The 27938-nt window shown below is 39.5% G+C and overlaps 1 protein-coding gene across 7 annotated transcripts in view; it reads right to left on the bottom strand.

Moving 5' to 3' along the window:
- JAM2 (junctional adhesion molecule 2) overlaps positions 1-22139 on the bottom strand; it is a 67131-nt gene extending 44992 nt beyond the window's left edge. For all 7 annotated transcript variants that reach the window (XR_009008241.1, XR_009008242.1, XR_009008240.1 and 4 more), the window contains exon 1: positions 22013-22139. Coding sequence is in view for 3 of the 7 variants with exons in the window: in XM_057545954.1 (XP_057401937.1) it covers positions 22013-22079 (67 nt within the window). In the remaining 4 variants the exon portion in view is untranslated. The remainder of the gene's footprint in view (positions 1-22012) is intronic.
- Between the last annotated feature and the right edge of the window lie 5799 nt (positions 22140-27938).

Here is a 27938-nt window from a genome sequence, read left to right as displayed (position 1 = left end):
TACAGAATTTGGAAAACTAAATATAAATATAATATTTATAATAAATATAAATATATATAATATATTTATAATATATAATAAATATATTTTTATAATATTTATCTATATTATATAAATATAATATTCCTTTAATATTAAGGAGAAATAAAAGGAAAACAATTTATAGTAACATAATATATATTTCAATTTATAAATGCTTGTACATGAGTATACTAGAAGACACAGTGAAGATGTCAGATATTAATCTACACTTATTGACAATAGCCAAGATATGGAAACTACTATCGACGGGCAAATGCATAAAGAAGCTGAATAAATATTATTCAGCCATTAAAAAAGAGTGAAATTTTGCCATTTGCAGCAACATGAATGGACCTTATGCTATGTGAAATAAGTCAGAAAGAGAAAGACAAATACCATACGACCTCTCTTATATGTAGAATATTTAGAAAAATAAAATTTCTTAAAAAGCTCATAAAACAGACTTCCCTGGTGGTCCAGTGGTTAAGACTCCATGCTTCCACTGCAGGGGGTGCAGGTTTGATCCCTGGTCGGAGAACTAAGATCCCGCATGCCATGGTGCGCGGCCAAAAAAAAAAAGCTCATAAAAAATAATAATAACATTAAATTGGATTTAAGAGAAGTAAGAAAACCAGAAGCCATTCCAAATGGTACCGAAAAATAAAGAACCGGGTTACCGTGGACATTAGAATAGAAAATTGTATATTTAGATATATATTAAGGCTGTGCAACAACAAAAAAACTGTGTTCATAGGTAAAAAGTTTGCACTTATATGAACATGCAATGGAATCTGAGGAAGTCATGGAGGATGAAAAGTGAGGGACACAAGGAAATTATTTTGCAGCGTGGCTTGGCACACAGATGTTTATCAGCCTGGTCCCTGCCCCGCAAACCACCCATCACTGTGACAATTAAATAGGTCCTACAGAACTCCATGACACCACCTGGGGCAGGAACACCCCTCCTGGGGATAGTTCCCAATTGAATTCCTTGAACACGCTCTGAGCTAACGGAAATTTGGAAGCTTTGTTTAATAAACTGAAAGTGCTCTCCACTTATACAGCTGATGTAACATAACCATAAAGTTAATTTTTCAAGAGTGAAACTTATGATCAGTATCATGATACGCTGGTGGTACCTGTCCTCACAACAAAACTGCAAATGGGGTACCGGAGAGGATACAGGATTTATTCAAGACCTATTTTATACAGTTTGGAGGCTTTTCAATTCTGTTACTTTCTATCTTACCTCTTTCAACTTTGAATTACTCACTGCTCCAAATTGAAGCCCAATATAATTCTTCCTACTCACAATATGCTGTATTTCAAAGGATAACATTTTCAGCTAAGAAAACTTTAACTAATTTTGATGAATTTAACTGGGATAATTGATGTCTCTTAAGTCTTCTTATCTCTCAATAACAGTATGCCTAAAACTATTTTATTCTTTTTCAGGCATGTACTATCACCCTTTTAAATGATCTTTAAGATCTCTGATCCACATCTTCAATAAAAATCTTTGGAAAGGTAAGCAAATTGTGAAATCATAACCCAGTTTTCTCCACCTTCAAAGATATAACACACGGCTTCCCTGGTGGCGCAGTGGTTAAGAATCCGCCTGCCAATGCAGGAGACACGGGTTCGAGCCCTGGTCCGGGAAGATCCCACGTGCGGCGGAGCAACTAAGTCTGTGCGCCACAACTACTGAGCCTGCGCTCTGAAGCCCGTGAGCCACACCTACTGAAGCCCACGTGCCGCAACTACTGAAGCCTGCGTGCCTAGAGCCCGTGCTCTGCAACAAGAGAAACCACCGCAATGAGAAGACCTCGCACCACAACGAAGAGTAGCCCCCGCTCCCCGCAACTAGAGAAAGCCCGTGAGCGGCAACAAAGACCCAACGCAGCCAAAAAAAAATAAATTTATTTTTTAAAAAAGATATAACACAGAGACTCATATTAATTAAGCTATAAGTGCCCAAAGCCTAATTAGAAATCTTGGACTCAACATTCTGAAAGACCTTATAATATTAACTTTTAGAAAAAAGGCTAGAAATTAGGGGGACTTTCTCCATTTCCCTTTTAAATGATCTGTGATACTCTTAGGTTGACTAAATTCGATAATAAATCCCTGATGATATTGAATATGCTCATTTTTGGATATTTTTCCCATTTACTTAAACAAGATTTTCAGATCATGAAATATTTATTGCAGGCTTATGGGTTACCCTTCGGGTTAATATTGCTCTGAATTCAATTTGAGTTGTGAACATGGAAGGCATTTATATATGTTGAGACAACCACAGTGCAAATATACGAAATATCAAAAAGTATTTAATAACTCATTAAGATATTTAAACCATGAACCACATTCCAAATAGTAGATTCAAATTATCTTCTTATTACGATAGAAACAATTAGTCATTTTTGCACTGCGCCTGCAGGGCACTGTGTGCTGATTCTAAATCTGTACATAACAAGATGGGGGTAAGCTCCCTCTCTCCCTGCCTCGTGCATCATGTTGCTGAAGTGAACACCAGGAAAGAGCATCTTCATTTCCCCCCGAATCTCATCAGCCTTCTACCTTTCCTGATACTTTGCCACCCACAAAGGAAAAAAAATGAGATTTGGAGTCAGCAGTTCTAACTTCAAGTCCTGCCTCTGAGTACTGTATCCCTAAAGACATTCTAAGCCTCTGTTTCTCATTTATGAAACCGTGATAAAAATAGTTCTAGGTACCACAAAGGGATGTTAACACGAGAATTAAATACCATAATTCCGGTGAAAGTATTTTTTTTTAATCCTAGAGTTCTATTCAAATGCTAATTTTGTTCTTTCTTTACTTTTTAATCCCTCAGGTTGCCTGTTACTTCACTCTGATCTTTCCTCTTCTTCATCCTTCTTAGCCTCCAGATAACAACTGACTTGGCAAAATTCCTCCCCTCATCCATGACACTGTTCTGTTGCTTGTCTATTATTTCCCTGGGCACTTTTTCTTCATTGTTTCTGCTCCTTTAAATCTTTAACTGAGCACATTCTCCCGAGGTCAGTCCTTCGCCCCCTACTAATCTACCTGCATGTTTTCTCCCAGAGTGAATCTACTTTACTGTTTTTATTTACCACTTAAATATAGGGGATAGGGAATTCCCTGGCGGTCCGGTGGTTAGGACTCTGCGCTTCTACTGCAGGGGGCACAGGTTCGATTCCTGGTCGGGGAACTAAGATCCTGCATACCACGTGGCGTGGCCAAAAAAATGTAAATAATATTATAAATACATACATACATGCAATACATACATACATACAGGGGATAGGTACAGAGGAGTTACGCTTCTCACACTCTTTCCAATAGTCTATACAGACATTTCTAGTTGGCTATTTTGTTGCCTCCTGAACTATAGACAATAATCACTCCTTTTCCATTTAAATACTATGATTTCTCTGGTTCTTCATGTTTACAGTACTTGGAAGTATTGTTCTGATTTCTTTGATGTCCCCTATATTTAATCAATCACTGAGACTTACCAATTTCTATTTTAAATGTCTTCTGGATTTAACTCTTTTTAAACAATTTTTTTGACAGCTACCACTTTAATCTTGGACTGTATTACCTAATACCTGGGCTGAAGTTACTTTTTCCTCCTGTCTATCCTACATGTAGAGGTCAAAATTATTGTTTACTTCAAATACCAATTTTCTGGCATATTGTTTCACTCATCAAAACTTCCAGCAACTTCCTGTTGCCTACTGCATCAAATAGAAACTAAACATAATATACATGAAGATATGAGCTCCATGAATACCAAGCCACTTTTGGAGCCCACGTCTTGCTTCTTTTCAAAACAAACTCTGTGTTTTAACCAATAAGAACTCTGAAAAAGGCAGTTTAGAATTAAAACATGTTCACAACTCCACAAAATTTTATCATCACAGGCTAAGTATGGTACATTTCCCCCATTAAAAAATATAAAACGTTAAATTATAAAAAACATTATCATCATTAAATCAAACCTCCTCCCTCATTTTACAAATAAGGAAAATAAGACCTGAAAAAAATTAAGCCGTTTTCTAAAGCCATATCATTACTAAGAGCAGAACTGACACAATCTTAGTTCCTTGGATCCCAAGCTCCATTTTATTTACATCATACTTTTTGCTTCCTTGTGAACAAATGTGACATTTATGGTTTAAAATATAAGGAGGTTCTTTGAACCATCCAGTAGAGACATTTCACATGGATATTTAACCTATAAATTCGATAATGTATCACTGTCAAACATACATTAGAAATATAATTCATAAAATTAATTTAAAAAGTGAAGGTGATTCTGCCCATCATCCCAGTCAGTTTGAACATGCCCCAGAGTCACCCCGTCAGGAAAAATGTAATGGATATTCCTTCAGGTAAAAGATGGGAATCCACTGTCCTCTGGGAAAAAACATTACTATTCTACACACTCATTGGTGAGGTAACTTAGCTTTATAAAAAAAGTATCTCTGTGTCCCACTTCCAAAATCACTTGTCCTTTTTCTTCCTAATAATTAGAAAAATACATTTCTTCAGCTATTCTAGCCCATGTAATGCAAAAGGCTAGTTTTGACTGGTCTCATCATTCCTCAGCAGATTTGGTGTCTCACCGCTAAACATATAAATAGTTGAACGTGTAAAATGGTACAGGCTAGAGAGATAAGACTTGTTTGTTCAAATAATTAGGACTCTAAATATAAATTCTATTAGAGGGTGGTGATGCAATCTTGCTTGCACTCTAAAACCAAGAAATAACAGAATGGAAGGTGAAGTGAAACGCTTTCCTCTATTAACATCTACATTCTCTTGCTCATGAATTCATGGCGCATTGGGGGAAAGTGTTGAAAATAGCTTCTGACATAAATGACCACATTGCTAGTGTGCATAAGCTGCTGACACAGGCTCTAGGTTGCTTCCAAATGCCTCTATTTCTTCCATTTTTTCCCCACAACCAGAGTCTTCTCTAGAGAATCCTTAGAGCTTTGGAGTCTTCAGAGTTCGAGGAACTATGGGAAATTAAATCATATAAAGAACTCATTTCAGGGACTTCCTTCGTGGCGCAGTGGTTAAGAATCCTCCTGCCAATTCAGGGTACACGGGTTTGATCCCTGGTCCTGGAAGATCCCACATGCCACGGAGCAATTAACCCTGTGCGCCACAACGACTGAGCCCACGTGCCACAACTAGAGAAAGCCTGCTCGCAGAAACGAAGACCCAACACAGCCATAAATAAATAAAAGAACTCATTTGGAACTTGACATTAAGTTATTAATGACATGGGTTTGAACGTTAAATATTTTAGAAAGTATGAGCAATTTTGAAAGAGTTGATAATGTCAAATGCTGGATATGACCTTACCCTATAAGAAGGCTGCAAGTGTTCTCTTTTGTTGTTTAGAAGAGCCAGATGCTTGATAAGAAAGGCCTGATTGAGTCAGCCTCCATTAAATAAATGCAGGAGAAAAAATTTTAAATATTTAGGAATTTAATCAACTCACTTTTTTACATTCATCTTTTCTTGCCATCTGTCTATGAATATGACATGCACTCATCTAATGGGTCCTTTCACATTTTAGGGAATAAAATATTAAAGTCCCTTTCAAAATAAATGAACCGAAAGATCCACACTACATCATGAAGAAAAACGGCTGTTATGCAGTAGATTCACTAAAAGATTTTGCAGTGTAACCCAGGATCGTGGAGTTCCAGTTAGTGGCAGGGTGTTCATTTGTTTGTCTGAAGGCATTTTATTAGTGTGAAAGAGACAAACTAGATTTAAAAGGGGGCTATTTAAACAGAATGTGGGTTTCTTATATTGACTACCCTGGCTAAGGTGTAGAGTTTAAGAAAACAGATAATTCAGATATCTTCTGTAGACTCACTTTGGTCTATTTATTTTCTCTTTAAACCAGTAAACTCTAAGGTAGAATGTATAAGACAACCCAGAGGGGTGAATAAAAATATTAGAATTTCTATATATTTGGCACATTCTTCTCTTTATTTGTATTTATGGGTTTAAGTAGTTTTTTACTATGAAAAATTTCCAAATAGACATAAAAGTGGAGAGAACAGAACAATAAACCCCATATTTCATTATTTGGATTCAACAGTTATAAAGACTTTGCCACATTTACTTCATCTACCCCTTTTTGTTGTTGAGGAATTTTCAAGCAAATCATATATATTAACAATTTTTTCTTTATTAAATATTTAAGTAGGTATCAACTCAAATTGAAGACATATGTCTACAACTCCATTAGAACAACTAACAAAATTTAAAATAATTCCTTGGTATAATCTAATAACCAGCCCTAGTCCAATTTTCTTGATGTTTTATTTGAATCAGGATCCAAACCATGTCTCAACATTACATTTGCTTTGTAGGCTTTTTCTCTTGGTTTGTTCTAATCTAGAGCTAACCTGCTCTTTCCTCCCTTTTATTTTTTCCTTTCATGCCATTGACTTGTTGCAGAAACCTGGTCAGTTATTCTGTAGAAAAGCCCAGTTTCTGAGTTTGTGTGTGGCCTTGTGGGGTCATTTAATCTATGTATCTACTCTCCTTCAAAAAGAAGCTAGCTTGTCTAGAGGGTTGATTCAAGCAAAGGTCACCTTTTTTTTTGAGGGATGGTCAAGAATACTACATAGGGAATGTTATATGCTTCCTATTGTATCACTGAATGTTTGGTTGTCCCACTTTTAATGATGTTAAGACTAAATAGTGGTTTCAGGTGATAAACAGACTGATCCCTCCATTGTAAAGTTTCCCATCAACATTTTTTCTGTTTTTACCCCTTAATAATCATATCCTAAGCCAATTACAAGTTGCAGGATAATGATAATTAGATTCTATTTTTTTCTATTATCTTTGCGCATTTATTAGCTTGAATTCTATAGAGAAGAACTTTTCCTTGTCAATTAAGGATGTGCTTACATATGCAAACATAAAGGAAAGCAGGACAAAGCCTTATTATTGACCGCCAAATATCAGAGGAAGAAGAAACTGACTTAGTTCAGATGGTGACCAAAGGGTGGTAACTGTCTTTTTTTTTTTTTAATTGACTTTCTCTCTCTTTTTGGTATCTGCATAATTAATACATTAAAAAATATATTCAACATCTTTAAATCAATTGCATTCAATATTTAAAAAAATTTTTTTGATTCTCAAATTGCCTCTAATTTGGCCAAAGAGAGCCCTTTTATGTTGATTCCTGTGTCTTTTAGACACAACCTCAGTAGCTCTGAGAGTTCTAACTTGCTTTCTGGTGCAACAAAATGTCCCACACTCATATATGCCCAACTCTAAACACGGAATCAGATGCTCCTCCAAAGATCCCGAGTCACTGCTAGTGTGGAATGGTATCTAGATCACAGTCTGTGATCATTTTTATGGGGTTGTAGAATAGATTATATTATTATTCCCAACTACTCATTCTCTTCCCACTTATTATCGCATGATTTCCAGGGCATCCCGGCAGGCAGAATACACTCCCCTACCCCAGTTCCAGGTCTGGCCATATGACGTGCTTTGACCAGTGGACATCCATCATGTTAAGTGGATGCTTTCAGAGCTGTTGCATGATTTAGCTCTGCCTCCTGCCTTTGCCCTTGGCCACAAGGACTGTCTCTCCCAAATAGGGGCAGCTCTTTCAGCCTGGGGCCTGGAATGAGACATGTAGAGCAGAGATTTTGCAGCTGACCTGGAGCCACCAAAATTGAAAAGCAGCAAAAATGATGCATATAGTTGCAAACTACTGAAATTTGGGGTTTTTTTGTTACTTCATAAAAGCTGACTGATACAGGTTGTGATTTCATCTAGGCCTTTTTAGTGGACAGACACAGAAAATGTGTCGTTCTTTTTTTTTTTGTATTTTTCTTTTTCTTTCATTTTTTTAAATTTAAGTATAGTTGATTTATAATGTTAGTTTCAGGTATACAGCAAGGTGATTCAGTTACTGTATATATATACATATATATGTTTATGTATATATATATTCTTTTTCAGATTCTTGCATCTGAAAAAAGCATCATGAGTTCATAGTGATTTTTCAAATCAAATATAACATTATAGGGCTTTCACTTACCTTTTTAAAAAACATTATACATGTATCTCTTTTTTCCTGCGATGAAAATCTTTATCTTTCTATATCGATATAATTACTGATTTGAATTGTCCTGTAATACGAAGTAGTTTCAAAAGAACAAAACCACTATTTTAAATTACTTTAGTTTACAAAGTATTTGTAGCTTTATTCATCCCTAAAGTATATCCTACTATTCAGGGGAATATTATTTTCTAAGCTCAGACTGGAGCTTCTTTCCTCTATGTGGTTATATCACTGATTTGATATACAGTAGGTTCATCTTTTTCCATCTGTTTTCAATTTTCACAGATGGATGCTTTAATGAATTTTATCTTTTAAATACAACCTTTAAGTTTTCAAAATCAAATCTATGTAATAAGTTATTAAGAGAAATCTGTTCTATTCCTGTCCCTTCTACCCATTGTGAATAGTTTTCATTTAACTTCCCAGCATTTCTTTCTTCCGAAAAATGTACCATGTGAAGCTATACAGTTCTGTACCTTGCTTTTTTCACTTACTATATCCATACATGGAGACTGCCCTCATTCCTTTTCATGACATTGCACACCATTTTATTTATTCAGCCAACCCCCTACTGATGGGTATTTGATTGTTTTCAGTCTTTTTTTAATAAGTAATTTTGAAATAAAAAATATCATGCATGAATCATGTCCTGTTTTATACAGCTCTGGAACAGGCTCCCAGTAGTGGGGTGGATGAGTCAAAGGGTAGATATGTAATTCTTCTACACATTGCTGAATTCCACTCCAGAGCAGACACCTCATTACACTGCCCATCAAGAGTGTGTGAAAGTGCCTATTTCCATACAACCTCAGTAAAGGAACATGCAGATGAGTTATGTGTTTTTGCTAATCTGGTAGGCAAGAGATGCCGTCTTTGTGAAGGTTTAATAATTTATATTTCAAGTTATGTTGAGCAGAGCTTCATACTTATCAGTTGTTTTTTTCTTTTTTTTTTTGGCTGCACAGCTTGTGGGATCTTAGTTCCCTGACCAGGGATTGAACCCGGGAGCCTTGGCAGTGAAAGCAAGGAGTCCTATCACTAGACGGCCATTGAATTCCCAAGAGCTTCATACTTGAAGAATCATTTGAATTTTTCTTCTGGGAACTCTCTGGGGTTTGCTTGTGTGTGTGTGTGTGTGTGTGTGTGTGTGTGTGTGTGTGTGTGTGGCATGCCCATGTGCCATTTTTCTATTTTGTTCTTTATATTTTTATTCTCTTTCCATTTTTAAGGATCTTTGTTATATCAGTGATAATACTCTTTGGTTGAGGATTAAACTGCAAATATATTTTCCCAATTAGACATTTATCTTTTGATTTGTGTATAGTGTTCTTTTTCATGCAGATGCTCTTTGGATATATAGTCCAATTCATAGAAGAACGTACCATGCTTTGTTCTGTTTTGTTTTGTTTGTTTTGTTTTGTTTGGGGGCAATGGTCTTATTTATTTGCTTACTTACATTTAGATCTCTGATTCATTTGGACTTTATCCCTATGTACACTATCAGGTTCAGATCCAATTTCCCTTAAATCACTGCACAACTGTTGTAACAATATTTAATAAGAATTCTCAATGGTTTGAGATGCTACCATTTTATACGTAGATAAATAAACAGATAGATAGATAAATACAGACATATAGAAAGGTAGGTTTAGATAGATAGATCTCTATTTTTATCCCTATCTATCCTAAATTTATAAGTGAACTTGGGCCAATTTCTGGACTTTATATTCTGTTCCATCTGTCTGTCAGTCTCTTCATGTACCAGTCCCACAGTGTTTTAATTACAGAGGCTTTATCAAATTCTGTAATATAGGGCTACCACCACTTCATTTCTGCCCAAAGGTATTAGTGTTTGTTTATTTTCCAGCATCTAGTATAATATTTATTTTATGTATATTTTATAATTAATGTAATATATTAATACAAAAACACATGTATGTAATTTATAACCAAAAACTTATGTTGGGGCATATGCTCTTTAAAAAAAAAAAAAAAGTAGAATATGGAATCAAAAAAAAGTTTTAGGACCAGTGCTCCAGACAGCGATTTTTGAATATTCCAGCATCCTCAGACAGACTTTTGCGGGGGAGTAGCACAATAGAGCTGAGATTCTTAAGACGTATCTAATCTTGGCATTTGCCTAACGCTGAACTATGTGATGGTACCCTTGGACTGAGATGATGAGTTACCGGGATTCTGAGGAAACTTTTTCAGTGCTAATGAGGAGATCCCACAAGAAAATGTTACTGGACAAGAATGCCTAAGAAAACCATCTTTGGTTTGGAAGTAAAGATCACTTTATCAGGCCCTGTCCTCTCATCTTTCTTAATAAACTTTTCACTATTGTGGGACATGAATTGCTATAATATCAACTGAGTGGCAAAGGGATTGAACCTTGAGGGGAAAATCTGGAATCCCTTGTCCCAGAGAGTACTTTTAAAACTCTGTGGGAATTCCCTAGCGGTCCAGTGGTTAGGACTCCATGCTCTCATTGCAAAGGGCCTGAGTTCAAACCCTGGTCGGGGAACTAAAAAATTCCACAAGCTGCGAGGTGCAGAAAACAAAACCAACCAAACAAACAAAAAAACCTTGGTAACATCCTATGTTGTGTTTTATCTCAGGCAGTTTGTGAGGAGGTATTGTTTAATTCATCTGAGTTTATAATCAATGTTTGTCAATTCAAGAGAAGCTTATGTGTTTTTATGATACAAGGAGGCATCCAGGAATCGGCACCTGTTTAAGGCAGATCTGTCTCTATACTTCCTAGTAACTCTAAGGAGGTCTCAGTTAACAAGCAAGGAGGGAGTTCGAGGAGCAGTAAAATCATACATTCATTAAGGACTATGAATTTTACATGTCTCCTGGGATTTGTATTACTAAAAAGTTATGTAATTTTATGAAGCTAAGAGGCAAATAAACAAACATTTAAACTCCAGGTTACTTACTTTTATTTAACTAATTATTAAAGAACCACTATGTGCCAAGCACCACACTAGCTGCTGGGGACACAAAGATGTGTTGTCTCTGTCCTCAGCGAACTCATAATCCAGATGCACGTGTAAAATGATAACTGTACAGCCCAATAAGTGCCGTAAGAGAACCAGGAACATGCCAAGAGCACCAGGATTATAATAAGCAGTAGACTTTGGCTTTGAAAAATGGATGACTTGGAAAGACTTAAAAGAAGAGGTAAGGGATTTTGGACTTAGACCTTCAGAGAGGACTTGCGTTTGGCAACATGGAGAACATCTGAACAAGGATGACAACAACAGTAGAAGAGATGGAGGCTGGGAGGAGAAACATTGTATCTAGATAAAATGGCATAGAGGTTCACTCCCTTACACACATACACACACACACGCACACGGGGCACAAACACAAAAGAACCTGACTTCTTCTGGGACCAAAAGCATTATATGGGGTTATGGTACAATAATACCATAGCCCCAATCAGTTTATGTAAAACTTTTATATATTTTATGGCAGAGCTCACTGTGTTTAGATTATTGGATTAAATAATAAGAACCAGTAATTAAATTATTGGATTGAATAGATCAGTGTTTATTTACACTTGAGTCATTGTTTATTGTATTATGTCCATTCTACTTCCGATTAGAATCCATTCCTATTTTAAAGTGACTCTACAGCATTTTTTTTGAACATAAACACAATTCTCTCTTTTCAAATTTAGCACTTTCCCAGTAGCTCAACGTGTTCCCAATTTTATTTGTGGTCATTACTTCTTTCCTCTCCTTTAAAAATAGCAGCAGCTTGCACTTGTCTGTAAATCCTAACTGGTGCTGGTGTCTCTGTCCTCTCTGGCCCTTACTCTCTTCTCCTTTGGATTTTTTCACTGGGTCTAGGTTGGAATTTTTCTCTTTCTAGTTTTGATCACTGGTTTGGGAGTTTATTTCCCTCTGTTTTGTTATAGCACTTGGTTTCACTACTTATATTTAGTGGTTTTAACTAGAAGATAGTCCCTACTGCATCTTGCCACAGGGTTTTAAAAAGGCCTCTTCAAGATGTTATCATGAGTCCTGTTTGGCGACCCAGCTTTGGGTTATGGCTTTAGCTACTGGTAAAAATAGATACTTTGTAGGAAAGCACAGAATATTATACACAATATGATTTGATCTGTTGGAAGGTGCAGAACATTAAGCACAGTAATTTTGATTTTTATTTTTAAAGAAACTATACAGGTATGCTCATATATGCTGGAACTACATTCCCCCCCGACGATTTTTCTGGAATCACATGCAAGAAACTTAAGAGTGGGCTACTTCATTGATGAGGAAGTGGAGAAAAGGGAACCCTTATACACTATCGGTAGGAATGTAAATTGGTGCAACCACTGTGAAAAACAGCATGGGGGTTCCTCAAAAAACTAAAAACAGAGCTACCATATGACGCAGCAATTCCATTTCAGGGCATATATCTGAAGAAAACAAAAACACTAATTCAAAAAGATACATGCACCCCAATGTTCATAGCAGCATTATTTACAGTAGCCAAGATATAGAAGCAACCTAAGTGTCTATCAACAGATGAATGGACAAAGAAGATGTCTCATACACACACACACACACACACACACACACACACAAACAAACACAATGCAATATTACTCAGCCATAAAAAGAGAATGAAAATTTGTCATTTGCAACAACATGCGTGGACTTGGAGGGTATTATGCTTAGTGAAATATATCAGAGAAAGACAAATACTGTATAATATCACTTATATGTGGAATCTAAAAAATAAAACAAACTAGTGAATATAACAAAAAAGAAACAGACTCACAGGTATAGAGAACAAACTAGTGGTTACGAGCGGAGGGAGTGAGGGAAAGGGACAACATAGGGGTAGGAGATTAACAGGTACCACCTACTATGCATAAGATAAACAAGCTACAAGGATATATTGTACAGCACAGGGAATATAACCAATATTGTATAATAACTATAAACGGAGTATATATAACCTTTAAAAATTGTGAATGTCGTATATCTGAAACTTATACAATACTGTACATCAACTATACCTCAATTAAACAATCAGATTAAAAGAGTGGGAGTGGAATAAAAATCAGGAGGACTGTAAAGGAGACAGTTCTCATTTGATAACTTTTCTGTGATGTTCGAATTCACCATATACATAAATTATGCTAGTTGAACATGTAAGTAGATGCATTTAACAGTGATCTATTTTTGTCTTTGATCACGTCCGTCGTAAAGTATTGAGCAAGTTTTCATAGTGTGAGAAAAGCTAAAACTGAAAACAGCAGGCGACTGTTTTGACAAGATGTGAGCCAGCAAACCGGAAACACCTTGCATAAAGGAGAGAGACCAGTTAGGCTTCTTCACTCTGTACAAGTATAAAGACAAATTTGTCCCAAAATGTCCCTGTGAGGCATTTGGAAAACTAAAACAAAATAGAAAATCCAACGAAACAAATAAAATCTTGAGTCCAATGACATCAGAGAGAGAGAGAGAGAGAGACAAGACTCTTTAGTTAAGGACCAAAACTCACGTCAGTTATGCTCACGAGGATTCTTGCTCAGGGCTTTTGGAGCCCAGATGGTGGAAAGCTAAGAGAGTGGCTCTTTTTCTTTTTTAAATCATTCAAGAGCACTTTATTTACTCACATAGAGTCCCCTCTTGTATGTTTCCCCACTTCCAGTTTCTAGAAGGAAATATTTGACATTTTTCTCCACAAAGTTTCTTTCCAGGTGGGCTGTTAGCAACGTCAACAACAGCAGTAGGAGATCCTCTGAAGATCTGGAGAACGCAGTTGAACAGGCATGAATGACCCGTTTACTTAGAGTAAAATGAAGTGTTTACCTCTATTTTCAACAGTTTTAGAGAATTTCTGGGAGGAAAATTATGGTTTAATCAGTACTCGTCGAATTCTGTCCCTTAGAACATTATACAGTTCTGTGGTTGTACTTCGGGAACCGTTCAAAATTGTTTCCGAAAAACATATTTTTTAAATTATTATTTTTTTATTGAAGTATAGTTGACTTACAATGTTGTGTTACTTTCAGGTATACAACAAAGTATATATATATATATATATATATATATATATATATATAATTCTTTTTCAGATTCTTTTCCATTATAGGTTATTATAAGATATTGAATATAGTTCCCTGTGCTACATGGTAGGTCCTTGTTGTTTATCTGTTTTATATATAGTAGTGTGAATCTATTAATCCCAAACTCCTAACTTATCCCTCCCCGCCCTTCCTTTTTAGTAACCATAAGTTTGTTTTCTATGTCTGTAAGTCTATTTCTGTTTTGGAAATAAGTTCATTTTAGATTCCACATATAAGTGACATTATATGCTATTTATATTTCTCTGTCTGACTTACTGCATTATTTCATTCTTTTTATGGCTGAGTAATATTCCACTGTATATATTTACCACATCTTCTTTATCCATTCATCTGTCAGTGGACATTTAGGTTGCTTCCATGTCTTGGCTATTGTAAACAGTGCTCCAATGAACACTGGGGTGCCTGTATCTTTTCAAATTAGAGTTTTTGTCTTTTCCAGATCTGTGCCCAGGAGTGGGATTGCTGGATCATATGGTAAGTCTATTTTTAGTTTTTTAAGGAACCTCCATATGGCTTCCATAGTGACTGCACCAATTTACATTCCCATCAACAGTGTAGCAGGGTTCCCTTTAAGAGAGCAGCTCTTGACCTACTTCACAGGACTACGTCCAGGACAGTGTTTTGCTTCTCTCCTCATAAAACATAAGAACAATTCAAACTGCAGAACACTGCTGACCCACTCATTGGTTTGAAGATCCTGAGTAGGGTTCTGTGGGCCTGTCAGCAGGCATTCATTTGGGCACACACATCCTCTCTCTCTCTCCCTCCCTCTCTCTCTCTCTCTCTCTCTCTCTCTCTCTCTCTCTCTCTCTCTCTCTCTCATGCACACACTCATACCCTTAGTAACACAGAAGGCCACTCTTCTTCCCATCACAACTAATCAAATCACCCTCCAAAGGGTGGCAACTTGGTGAAACTCTAAAAACACTTAAAAAAATACTGGTGGAAGACAAACTCAGGTATTGGAAAAGAGAACAACACTGAAAGAAGAGAAATAGTAACCCAAAGAGCTACTGTTTTATGTTTATATGCTGGGAGCTGAACAGAAAGTTGGAAACGCCTGCAGTATACATGATTTTTTTTTTTAATTCCTTAAAAACCAAAGAACAATTTTTCTCAAATCCCTGATTAATTAACTACATTTCAAATAATAAAACAATTTTCTCTGGGTATATGTATATGTTTAATGATCTATGTTTGTGTATGTATATATTTCAGTAAACTATATAAAAGACATACTTAGGAAGTAATTGCCTGGACCACTCCAATCGTTGGTCTCCCCACTTCCAACTTCCCACCTATCCAATCTGCCCATTCTCTATCCTCCATCCACTGTGTTCTCTTTTTGAAATGCAAATCTGACTGATATTCAGTGTTTAAAAGCCTTCAATGGCTTTTCCTTACTTTAGGATAAATTCAAAATCCTAATTGTGTCTCACAAAGCCCCCCACCACCTGGTTGCTGTCTCTCACCCTCCCCTGCTCTCCGTACTCTGGCCTTAAAGGACTTATTTTATTCCTTCACCCTCTTCCTGAACGCTCTCCCCCAAGGACATCTGTGCATGCTGTTGGCGCCATCAGAAATGGTCTCCCTCATCTTCTTTACCTGGTTACGGGTATAATCTTTTCATAGACAGATAGATAGAGACGTATGTGTGTGTATTTTGTAATAAAACTCTAAAAAACACATTCTAAAAAAATTCTCTTTTTTTAACATTTTAAAGTTTTTAATCTAACATTTTAGTTATTTTATTTTATTTTACTTTTTGGCCATGCTGCGCGGCTTGTGGGACCTTAATTCCCAACCAGGGATTGAACCAGTGCCCCCTGCAGTGGAAGCGTGGAGTCCTAATCATTAGACCGCCAGGGAATTCCCTAAAATAAACTCTTAACATAATAAAAGTAAATAAAACAGGCTGTTTAAACTAGTACAGTACTTATGAAACAGCCTATTCTTTGTCTATGACTCTCAAAAATGTCAGAAATCCATTATAAGTGATAATATGAATGTTTAACTTCATTGCCCCTAAATTTTAACAATAATAACAGTAACAGTTTTTTACGTGCTTTATACATGTGAACACATTTCTTTCTCCCTAAACCTCTATGAGGTAAGTACTGTTATTGGGATTATCACCATTACAGATGGGTCAACAAACACACACAAAAGTCAAATAACTTGTACAAGGTCACAGAGCTGGTAAGTGAGCAGAGTTCAGCATCAGAGTACGTGCTCTTTACCACTACACTATGCCATCTGAAATACAGCTCAAAAAATGCAAATCTATAACACTATGAAGTATAATTTAAAGGGAAGAGTTATGGTTGCTCCATGGGCTCTAGAATGTTCTTGGCCACAACACCGATTACACAACACATCCTAATTTTGGTTGCTGTGGTAGGCAAAATAATGCCCCCCCCCAAGGTGTCCACATCCTAATTCCAGGAACCTATATGTTACCTTACATGGTAAATAGGAAATAAGGTTGTAGACGGAATAAAGTCGCTAACCAGCTGATCTTGAGATGAGTAGATTATTCTGGATTACCCAGGTGGGCCTGATGTAATTTTAAGGGTCCTTATAAGTGGAAGAGGGAGGCAGAAGAGAGAGAACCAGAGATATGGCAGCCTGGCATTGTTGGCTTTGCATCTGGAGGAATGGGGCCATGGCTGGCCTCTAGAAGCTGGAAAACACATGGAAACAGATTCTCCCCTAGACCCTCCAGAAGGAACACTGCCCTTCCCATACCTCGATTTTAGCCCAGTGAGACCTATTTCACACTTCTGACCTCTAGAAATTTAAGATAATAAATTTGTGCTGCATTAAATTTATCGTAATTTGTTACTGCGACAATAGGAAACATACATTTGGGCTTTTTTTTTTCTGAGTTCTGACCTCAGTAACACCTTCCAAGAAAGTAGTGCCCAGTTTTAAGTTTTCTTTTTCTTCTTTTGCCAAAGAAAGCACTTGACCCAGATTCTGACTCACCCTCATCTTCCTCGAAACATCAACCTGGGGGGCTTCCCTGGTGGTGCAGTGGTTAAGAATCCACCTGCCATTGCAGGGGACAGGGGTTCGAGCCCTGGTCCAGGAAAATCCCACATGCCGCGGAGCAAGTAAGCCTGTGTGACACAACTACTGAGCCTGTGCTCTAGAGCCCACGAGCCACAACTACTGAGTCCACGTGCCACAACTACTGAAGCCCACGCGCCTAGAGCCCGTGCTCCGCAACAAGAGACGCCACTGCAATGAGAAGCCTGCGCACCGCAACGAGTAGCCCCCGCTCACTGCGACTAGAGAAAGCCCGCGTGCAGCAACGAAGACCCATCCAAAAATAAAATAAATAAATTTATTAAAAAACAAAACAAAACAACACATCAATCTGGCAATATAAATAGCCTGGAGTATCGGCTCAGCAGTGGTGTCACTACATTGTTATGGGATGTAAAGAAATGTTATTTTAAACAATGGCTTTTACAGATTTCTGCTGGTCTGACTTTAACACAGTAGCTCTTGCCTCTATGGTCTAATACATCTTCTCCACCAAAGAGGCCCACTGGAGGAAGACAGTGTGATAGAAACCATGGGCAGAGCACATGTGTGTAAATTCACATGGGCTTCTCTCATTGAACTGCTCATGTGGAGGTAAATGAGTGTCCTCAGCCATAGGGAACTCACTGTTCTCTTTATGCTGATATTTTTGCTTTTGACATCTTCCTTTTTAATGTCATGTCTGTTACTGTCTTAAAATGATTATCGGGTCTACCAGCAAGCACAATTTGACCTTTGCATTCATGTTGACTATGTCAAGATGGAACCAGTTCTCTTCAGCAAGTTGATTATGATGCTTTGTTCTTAACAATGTTGACAGAGGGCAGAATTTTCTGGGCACTGGTTTCCTGGAGTGCTGTTTTGGGTCAATTCCATCATAGAGGCAGAACCTTGTAATTTTGCAGAAGATCCAAACCTCTCTCCCCCTCCACGGTCCTTGTCAGTTGATGAGAGATTACAAACTCAGGCCAAGTTGCCTGGCTTGGGTTCCAGTCTAGATCTGAGGACCAGCTGCCACCAGCTGTGTATTGCCAAGAACAGCACACTGCTCTTGTTCACATTCAACTCCTTTTCTTAAGTGTTACCTCAGAGAAATCTGACATCTCACCTACGTAGAATAAGTTAGGGCTTCATGATTTATAATACGATCGTTAACTCTATCCATACATTTCTTCCACCCACTCCACCTTAACCCATTCCCCTTCGACAGGTGTATATTTACCCGTACCATTAACCAAGCACTTTGCTCAGCATTGGACATACAGTAGTGAGCAAACATCAAGAAATTTCTTCCCACATGGAGCTTCTATTTTAGTGGGAAAGAAAAATATAATTCAACTAAACACACAAATAAATGTCCACCTATCAACAGGTACACTGAAATCAGAATTTAAATAACAGCAATAACAACAAAAAGCAATCCTCCTGACTACCAAAAAGAAACAAAGAATATTGACAGATAGAAGTAAAAAGAAAGAATGGGAATGAGCATGATATTATACATATTAGGATTGAGACAAAAGAGTGGTACAGTCGTATTTGGGATGAATATCAAGAAGATGAGTATATAATTAGAGCACAAGGAATACACTGTCTTTCCTTGAATGAAGATGGCAAAAAGAGTTTAGTGCTCAGAAAAATGAGAGGAGTGAAGGCCAGCTATCTATGCAACAAAGTCTCTGATCTTCAAATCCCAGTTCCACCTCTTTCCAGCCTAGATAAGTGAGCTTAGACAAGTAACTTAGCTTTCCTGAGCCTTAGGGTCCCTACCTGTAAGTTGAAGATATGTTCTATCTCATGCATTTGTTGAGAACTTAAAAAGAGAAAACATACAGGAAAGTCCTAGGAACAGTGTGATACATAGGTAAGCCTTCAGTACAGTTTTTGGATCTGAACGTGAAACCTGAGTGGATAAATCAAAAATAGGACGGTGGAGTGAAACTTAGCCTTGAAGAACATTCTTGTTTTTTCAACAACACCCTAAAAGCAATGAATGTACCTAGTACCCAGATCTTGGTTTCTAATACCATTCTCCAATCAAAGGAACTAGGGCTCCTTGGAGCAGTGGTTCATTCTGGAACTGGAGCAGAAAATATACACAGGATCAGCCTGGAGCATTTTGTGGGACCAGAAAGTAAGGAAGTGCTAAAAACAAACAAACAAACACACATATATACACAATGATGGAGGGATGTCAAAGGGACACAGGAACCAATTTTAAGAACTCCCAATGGCCAAAGCTGGACAATCTAAAATAAATAAAATAGTATTGGACTGTAATCCAAAGTGCAAAATAAATATTGATGAGCTTATACTGAGAAAAAAATAGATGAATGAATGAATGGAGTGGGGGAAGAGACATCTCTCAAGCAGAGAAATTCCAAGTAATTTATGGAGCTACTCCACTCTCAAGGAGGTGGATTATAACTCTTCTTCCTTAAGTGTGGGTTGTACATAGTGACTTCCTTCCAAAAAATACAGTATGGAAGGTGGGGGGGAAGGTAACCCATGGAGATACCTGGCATACACTACCCGACCAGGTGATAAAGGTTAACATCAACAGTGATAAGTCATGGTCACAGTATGTACCCTTGATATGATGTGATGAAAATGATACTTTACCTCAGAGATCTCCCTCCAAAAAAACCATAAATCCAGTCCAGTCATGAGAAAAATATCAGAGAAATACCAATTGAGGGACATTCTACAAACTATTTCGCCAATACGCCTCAAACCTGTCAAGGTAATAACAAAACAAGGGAAGTCTGAGAAACTCACAGCTAAGAGGAGCTTAAGGATACATACAGGATTACTAAATGTACTGTGGTGTCCTGGATGGGATCCTGGAACAGAAAAGAGCATCAGGGAAGAATGAAGGAAATCTGAATAAAGTGTGGACTTCAGTTAATAATAATGTATCAGTATTGGTTCCTTAATTGTGACAAATGTATCACACTAATGTAAAATATTAATAATAGGGGAAAGTGGGTGTGGTGTATATGGGAACTCTCTATACCATCTTTGCAAGTTTTCTTTAAGTCTAAACTGTTATAAAATTTAAAATATTTTTAAAAAGCAAATAAAACATTCTTGCAATACCAGGCCTTTTGGCATCCCAGGAACAATACAGAAAAGATCCCTGCACACTTCCAAATTAATCCCCTGTAGGAGTCAGGGTTAGGAGGGCCAAAGTGTTAATGTTAGCCAAAGCTTGAAAAAGCACTTATTCTGCCTATTCATCTAAGCCTGTGTTTGCCTCTGGGTTATTCTTGGCTACAGTTTCAAACTTAGGGTGTCTTGTTTCTATTTTGATTACTGTGTAGGAATACCAGAGTAAAATCATTTTCTCTGTTTTTAATTAGTGATAATTCTACACTAAAGTCAGTCCTTTTTATTTCAAATTTAAGACTGTCAGTGAAATACATAACTTTCCCAGTAGTTTTGTTACAATTCCTCCAGCCTTCCCCTCTGTTGCCTTTCGGCATTAGTGATTTTTTTGTCTGTGTTCAACATGATACCAATTGATGTGTCAAAATTGCGTAATGGTTTTTATTGTGAAGCCTTGACTTCTTGGTTTGATTTCCTATAATATAGGTCAGCACATGCCCCCTTCACTGAGACAACTTGCACCTTCTTTCCCCACTTAGGGACAAAAACTCACACCACGTTGAGCTGAGTAATACTCAGGCAATGAGAGCTCGAGAAAGTCATTGTTTTATGCTATTAGACACGCAACCTGCAGGTTATTTTAAGTATTATATTACCAGAACTTGAATAGCAACAACAATAATGCATTCTATTAAAAATAAATAAAAGGAAAGAAAAAAGTTAAAACGAAAGAAAAAGGAAAACTTCGTTTCTTAAGTGTGCTAAAGATCTATTGTAATCTCCATTCTTCTAAAAAGTTAACGCGAGGAAAACAAAATAATAGGAACCATTCCCAGGATTTAAAATCTTATGAGCCCAGAATCCGTGAAAATCCTGTTTAGAACCATCCCGTGAAGTTGGCTTTGGGAAGTCTCCCGCTACAGCATCAGAGCTTCTGTATCTTTCTAACAATCATCCCGTTGGACGTCCCCTGAGGACACAGCAGCTGGCTGGAGCGCCCAGACCAGACTCCTCTAACTGAATGTAGATGTGCAGGTGGAGAGGATACAAGTAATTCCGGCTCAGCAGCCAGGAATTTCCTTCCACCCCGCGTCCCAAAAGTGCACTGCATATTAGCGGCACAACTGGGACCCTCAAAAGCCAAGAAAATTCTAATAGTGCCCCCCGCTCTAGTGCGAAGAGTGTGGCCGGCGCCTGCCTCCGAGTGATGCCATCTTGGGATCTTAGCATCTTCTAAGGAGTTAGTGAGTTTTGCATTCTATTCACTTCTCCGTGTCTTTGAAAACTTAACCCAACTTTGCAAGAAGATGAGAACCTGCTGGTGTGGAGCCTTAACTTTCTCTAACTAGAACTGACAAAATCAGAGGCGATTTACACTAAACCGAAGACCTCCGGCCCCCCGCCGCAGACGGCACCCCCGAATTCTGGGCTCGCTGGGTGTCAAGTCAGCTGCCCCGCGGCAGACCTTCCGTCCGGGGCCCCAGAGAAAGCCCTCCGCCAGCGCCGAGCGTAGTAGGGGCTGTAGGTTTGGGGGAGCTGGTCTCAGCAGGAGTGGGTGGGAGGGTGGCGGTACCCCAGCAACTTACAGTCCAGGGCGACCACCAGGTAGCGCAGCAGCAGCAGGAGGAGGCGGTGGCGGCTCCTCCTCGCCATCTTCGCGGGGTCGGGAGCTGCCGGCTCCTCGAAAGCCGAGGGTCCCGGCGGCGGGAGCGCGGGAGCGCGGGAGGCAGCCCGGGGGGGGCACTGAACTTCTCCGGGCGGGAGAGGAGAGACTCTTGCAGCGGAGGGGCGGGGAGGGGCGGGGCCTGATGGGATGTCAGTTTCCCCCTTCCAGGGGCGTCTTCTTAGCCCGCTGCCTAGAGGCGGGTCCGGCCTAACCGGGGGCCTGGGGGGGGCTGGACAGTTCTTTTTTTTGGGGGGGGGCGTGTGGGGAGGTTGGGACGGGGCGGGCCGAGGAAGCCGGACTAGGTGTCGGCTGGGTCCTAATGAGGGGGCCGGAGGAGGCGACGGGCGGAAGGGAAGCCCTGGCGGGGCGGGCGGCCCCCGCCCCCACCCCCGCGCCGCCGGGATTTATCCGCTTTGTGTCTGGTCCCGCGCGGGGCTGCCAGCTGTCCCCCAGGGCGAGGAGCCCGGGCGCGGGAGGCGCTGGCCGCAGGGCTTGGGGGTGGGGCGCGGAGGAGGAGGGACTGCGCCTGCCTTGCTCCGACTCCTCTTTTCCCCTCCTTGGCACAAAACTTCTTTGGGGGTTTTCAGCCTAAGGGTGTAGATTTTTGGAAAATTTCTGGCCAACCCGCGAACCTGCGGGGGAGGCGCTCCGGGGAGATGGGGTTCGCCGGCTCCGCCTTGGAGGCGAAGGGGGGAAAAAAAGCAATCAAGACTCGAGCTGGAAGGCAGGACTCAGATTTTAGCAATCGCCTTGGCCTCTCCTCGGTGTAAGCTTTCTGCTTCTTTGTGGAGAGTTGAGGTGTGTTTTGTGTTCTTTGCTTTTCACGTGTCAGAGTTAGAAGTTCATCTAACGGTATGAAATATTTATCATGTTTCTTTCCAGTTATATAACTGCCGCCTGTGGAGTTTTCCACATGTTAAAACTCTACAGCTGCCCTTTGTCAGGTTTATTTTTGGTCTGCAGTGCTTTTAAAAGCGAAACCCATTATGAATGCTCTGGTGCGCGCTTTAAAATTGACCCGCACTTATATAGTGCACACAGTGCAAGGGCTAAACAGGCAATTTATATATTTCCTCCTAGGGACCGAAAATGTCTGCTGCATTCAACAGTACTGACAGGTCTGGAAAAAGACCATTCCCAAGAGAAGAAATAGTTATACGTTGTTGTTGTTTTTTTTTTTAAACGTAGAATAATGGATAAAGTTCTGTGTAGAAGACAGTCGATTTAGTGGTGTGCACACGAAGAATTTAGTTAGCTCAGTGGACAAAGGCAACCAGAGTTCAGATAGGCAGAGCTGTGAGGAATGAGCATCCCTGCTGTTTCCTTGGTGACAGTGATGGAAGCTTAATGCCCATGGCGGGAGAGGGGCAGAGGACCCAGAAAGGAAAGTCAAAATGGCAAAAATGTGAGAGCTATACTCTAGTTAAGCAAGGAGAAAGGATACAGATTCAACAACAGGCTCACGCCAGTTTTTCTGGGCAGTAACAAGAAAGATTTAATGCTTTACAAGAAAAGTTGTTGGCACCCTCTTTTCTCATTCTTGCCGCAACTATCTGCCCTTTTGCTCCTTGCTAAAGATACACACAAAAGGGGTACTTTTTGGGGCTTCCCTGGTGGCGCAGTGGTTGAGAATCTGCCTGCCAATGCAGGGGATACGGGTTCAAGCCCTGGTCTGGGAAGATCCCACATGCCGCGGAGCAATTAGGCCCGTGAGCCACAACTACTGAGCCTGCGCGTCTGGAGCCTGTGCTCCACAACAAGAGAGGCCGCGATAGTGAGAGGGCCGCGACAGTGAGAGGCCCGCGCACCGCGATCAAGAGTGGCCCCCACTTGCCGCAACTAGAGAAAGCCCTCGCATAGAAACGAAGACCCAACACAGCCATAAATAAATTAAAAAAAAAAAAAAGGGGGTACTTTTAAAAAAAATTCTGTGACACGGTATGTGAATAATTGATTCACTCAGCTGTCTCCTAGTCAAGGCATTTATCAAATAGCTACAATATGCCGGCTGCTGGAGGACGATGATGAACAAGATCAAGTCCTTGCTGCTAAGGAGCTCACAGTCTTGAGGAAAGAGAGAGTGAGTCCCATCTGGAAGGACCTCTAATACCACGTCATAAGTGTTACGGGAGGACAGAAAATATTACGTTTTTTTATTGAGTGCTTTCTCAGCAGTGGAGTCTGAATAGTGCAATATCTAATTCTCCAACAACTCTGTTAGAGAGAAAATATCATTCCCACTCTACAGATGAGATAACCAGGCGGAGAGATACTAAACAGCTTGTTCAAGGTCAAGGGTCAAGGCTAAGGGGAGGTTGCTACGTTGGGGATGCATGCAGGCCATATAACCTACACACATACTCCCAAATACTCTTTATCGGCATGGAAAGTTGGGGCAACTTTTGAAAGGAAGGAAATAAGGGAAGGACATTCTAGGCAGAGCAGAGAGCAGGCTCAAAAGCTGAGAGATCTAAAAATTATGGCTTGTTTAGGAAAAGCAAGTTTCTACAGTGCTAGAGTAGAACATGTGGAATAGGGGAGGGGAGGTGGCAGAAACTGAAAAGATGATTGGATTATGAGTGTCATTCAACGTCATACTATAGACTCTAGACCTTATCCTGTAGGTAAAGAGCTTTTTGAAAGCACTAGGGTAGGATATAAAATAATCCACAGTAGAACTGCTCTGTCCATTACGGTACCCTCTAGATTCATGTGGCTATATAAATTTGAATTCCATTAAATTTAAAATCCAATTCTCCGGTCACACTTGTCACGTTTGAAGTTCTCAATAGCCACATGGGAGTAGTTTCTGTCCTCCTGGACAATGCAGATATGTAGCATTGCCATCATTCCAGAAAGTTCTATAAGACATTGTTGTCCTAGAATGATGATTCATATGGAAATGTAGAGAATGGTTTAGAGATAAGAGAATCAGAATGTTTGACAAATCTGAAAACCATTGCAGTGTTCTGAGAAAGAGATGAGGCATGAAGTAAATGGCCACAGTAAGTGAAGAGGCAGGTAGATTCCAATGGTATTCCACAGCAGGATTGTGTCGTCTATATAGATGATTGTGTCAGCTATAGAGGTGAGAAAGCAGGGGAGTTGTAGTAACGGAAATTTCTAGCCTGGGTGGCTATATGTGGTTATAAATAGCATCATTACCTGAAAAAGAAACGTAGGCAGCATACATAGTTCCAACAGGATTGGGATGAGTTGACTAAGGGTTATCTAGTGAGATGACCAGCAACTATTAGAAAAATTGGGCTAGAATTCAGGAAGCCCTCAGAATTGATAAAGAAATAAATGTAGGGCTTCCCTGGTGGTGCAGTGGTTGAGAATCTGCCTGCCAATGCAGGGGACATGGGTTCGAGCCCTGGTCTGGGAAGATCCCACATGCCACGGAGCAACTAGGCCCGTGAGCCACAATAACTGAGCCTGCGCGTCTGGAGCCTGTGCTCCGCAACAGGAGAGGCCACGATAGTGAGAGGCCCGCGCACCGCGATGAAGAGTGGCCCCCACTTGCCGCAACTAGAGAAAGCCCTCGCACAGAAACGAAGACCCAACACAGCCATAAATAATAAATAAATAAATAAATAAAATTTTAAAAAAAATGCTTAATAAAAATCTAATGAATTTAAAAAAAAAAAAAAAAAGAATCCGCCCGCCAATGCAGGGGACACGGGTTGGAGCCCTGGTCCAGGAAGATCCCACATGCCGGAGAGCAACAAAGCCCGAGCGCCACAACTACCGAGCCTGCGCTCTAGAGCCCGCGAGCCACAACTACTGAAGCCTGTGCGCCTAGAGCCCGTGCTCTGCAATGAGAGAAGCCACTGCAATGAGAAGCCCGCGTACCACAACGAAGAGTAGCCCCCGCTCACCACAACTAGAGAATGCCCGCACGCAGCAACGAAGACTCAACACAGCCAAAAATAAATAAATAAAATAAATAAATTTATTTAAAAAAAAGAAGTAGATGTAAATATCATCAGCTTCCCTTAGAACAGTGATCGCTAAGATTGCTCTTTGGAATCTCCTAGAGATCCTTAAATATGATTCTCTACTTAAACTTATGTTAAAAATTCTGAGTCCCAGAAGTTTCAATCTCAGGGGCACCTGGGAAGCTGTACAGTCTCGTCCTTGGTGCCTGAGGGGGACTGGTTTCGGGACTCCCCGTGGTTACCAAAATCTGAGGATGCTCAAATTCCTTATATAAAATGGCATTAGTATTTGCGTATAACCTACTCAATCCTCCTATATACTTTAAATCACCTCTAGATTATTTATAATACCTAATACAATGGAAGTGCTATGTAAATAGTTGCCAGCACACATCAAATTCAAATTTTGCTTTTTGGAATTTTCTGGAATATTTTTTCGAATATTTTTGATCCGTGGTTGGTTGAACCTGAGGATGCAGCACCTGTGGATTCAGAGGGCTGACTGCATTACTGATAAGCACCCTGGTTGACTCTGATGAAACTATTCAATGGACTGGTATTTGAGAACCTTTCTAGAAGATGGGAGAAGCCATGAGAGTGAATGAATGAGATCAATCAGAAAAAGAAGTGAATATTCATCTAGAGGTAAATCTAAGGAAATAAATCCAATAAGAGGTAGGAAGAAGAGCCATGTTAAAAAATAAAAGTGAATCTAGACACAGACCTTATATTTTTCACAAAAAATGAACTCAAAACGGATCACAGACCTAAATGTAAAATGCAAAACTACAAAACTTCTAGAAGATAATGTGGGGAAGGAAAAATAATTTTTCCTCTCCCCTTTTAGGTTCTTGGCTGAGATCCCTCCATAATGAAAAGACAGGTTAATGGGAGAAAAACAAACACATTTAGTAACTTGTATACCTTCTATATTCAAGCGAGATATCCAAGAACACTGAGTAACTCTCCAAAATGGCCCAAGTCACCACCTTAGATGCCGTCTGTAGTTAAAGACAAAAGATGTTGCGGTCTCCCCCTATGCCCCCACCCAGGCCAGTTATGGGAGGTGACCAGCAAAAACACAGTAAACAAGGGTAAGGTTGTTCTGCAGATTTAATTCACTGCCTTCTCCATTAATAAGTGTTTCCAGAGATTTAGAATCACCCTTCTCTTCCCGGTACAGAGAGGGAGATACCCATACAAATAGAGATTTCCCCTAGAAATATAAATGTCTCCTACAAAAGGAGCTTTTGTACTTCTACTCAGTTTTCAGGGCTTTTCCTATGTTTGCTGTTTCTTAAAAATATCAGCCTAAAATAATTCTCCTGCCAAAGAGGCATATTTTGGGGTGACAGGTTCTGCTCCCCTTCAATAACAAAGCACAAAATCTAGAGGACCTTGGGTTTGGTGGTGACTTTTTTTGTTTACTATGCGCTGGATCTTAGTTGCAGCACGTGAGATCCTTAGTTGCAGCATGTGGGATCTAGTTCCCTGACCAGAGATCGAACCCAGGCCCCCTGCATTGGGAGCACTGGACTACCACGGAAGTCCCTGGTGGTGACTTTTTAGATAAAATACCAAAGGCATGATTCAAGCAAGAAAGAATTGATAAACTAGACTTCATTAAAGTTTTTAAAATTAAAAACTTCTGCTCTTTGAAAGACAATTTCAAGAGAATTAGAAGCTACAGGCTGGGAGAAAATATTTACAAAAAATGTATCTAATAAAGAGCTATTACCCAAAATATACAAAGAACTCTTAAAACTCAACAATAAGAAAACAACTCAATCTTAAAAATTGGTCAGGGGACTTCCCTGGCGGTCCAGTGGTTACAGAGTTCGCCTTCCAATGCAGGGGGTGCGGGTTTTTGGCCACATGCCTTGTGGCTAAAAAACCAAAACATAG

Source organism: Balaenoptera acutorostrata, chromosome 4 (genome assembly GCF_949987535.1).
Source record: "Balaenoptera acutorostrata chromosome 4, mBalAcu1.1, whole genome shotgun sequence".
NCBI classification, from domain to species: domain Eukaryota; kingdom Metazoa; phylum Chordata; class Mammalia; order Artiodactyla; family Balaenopteridae; genus Balaenoptera; species Balaenoptera acutorostrata.
Note: the sequence above shows the minus strand (reverse complement) of the source record. Positions and strands in the feature narration are given on the sequence as shown.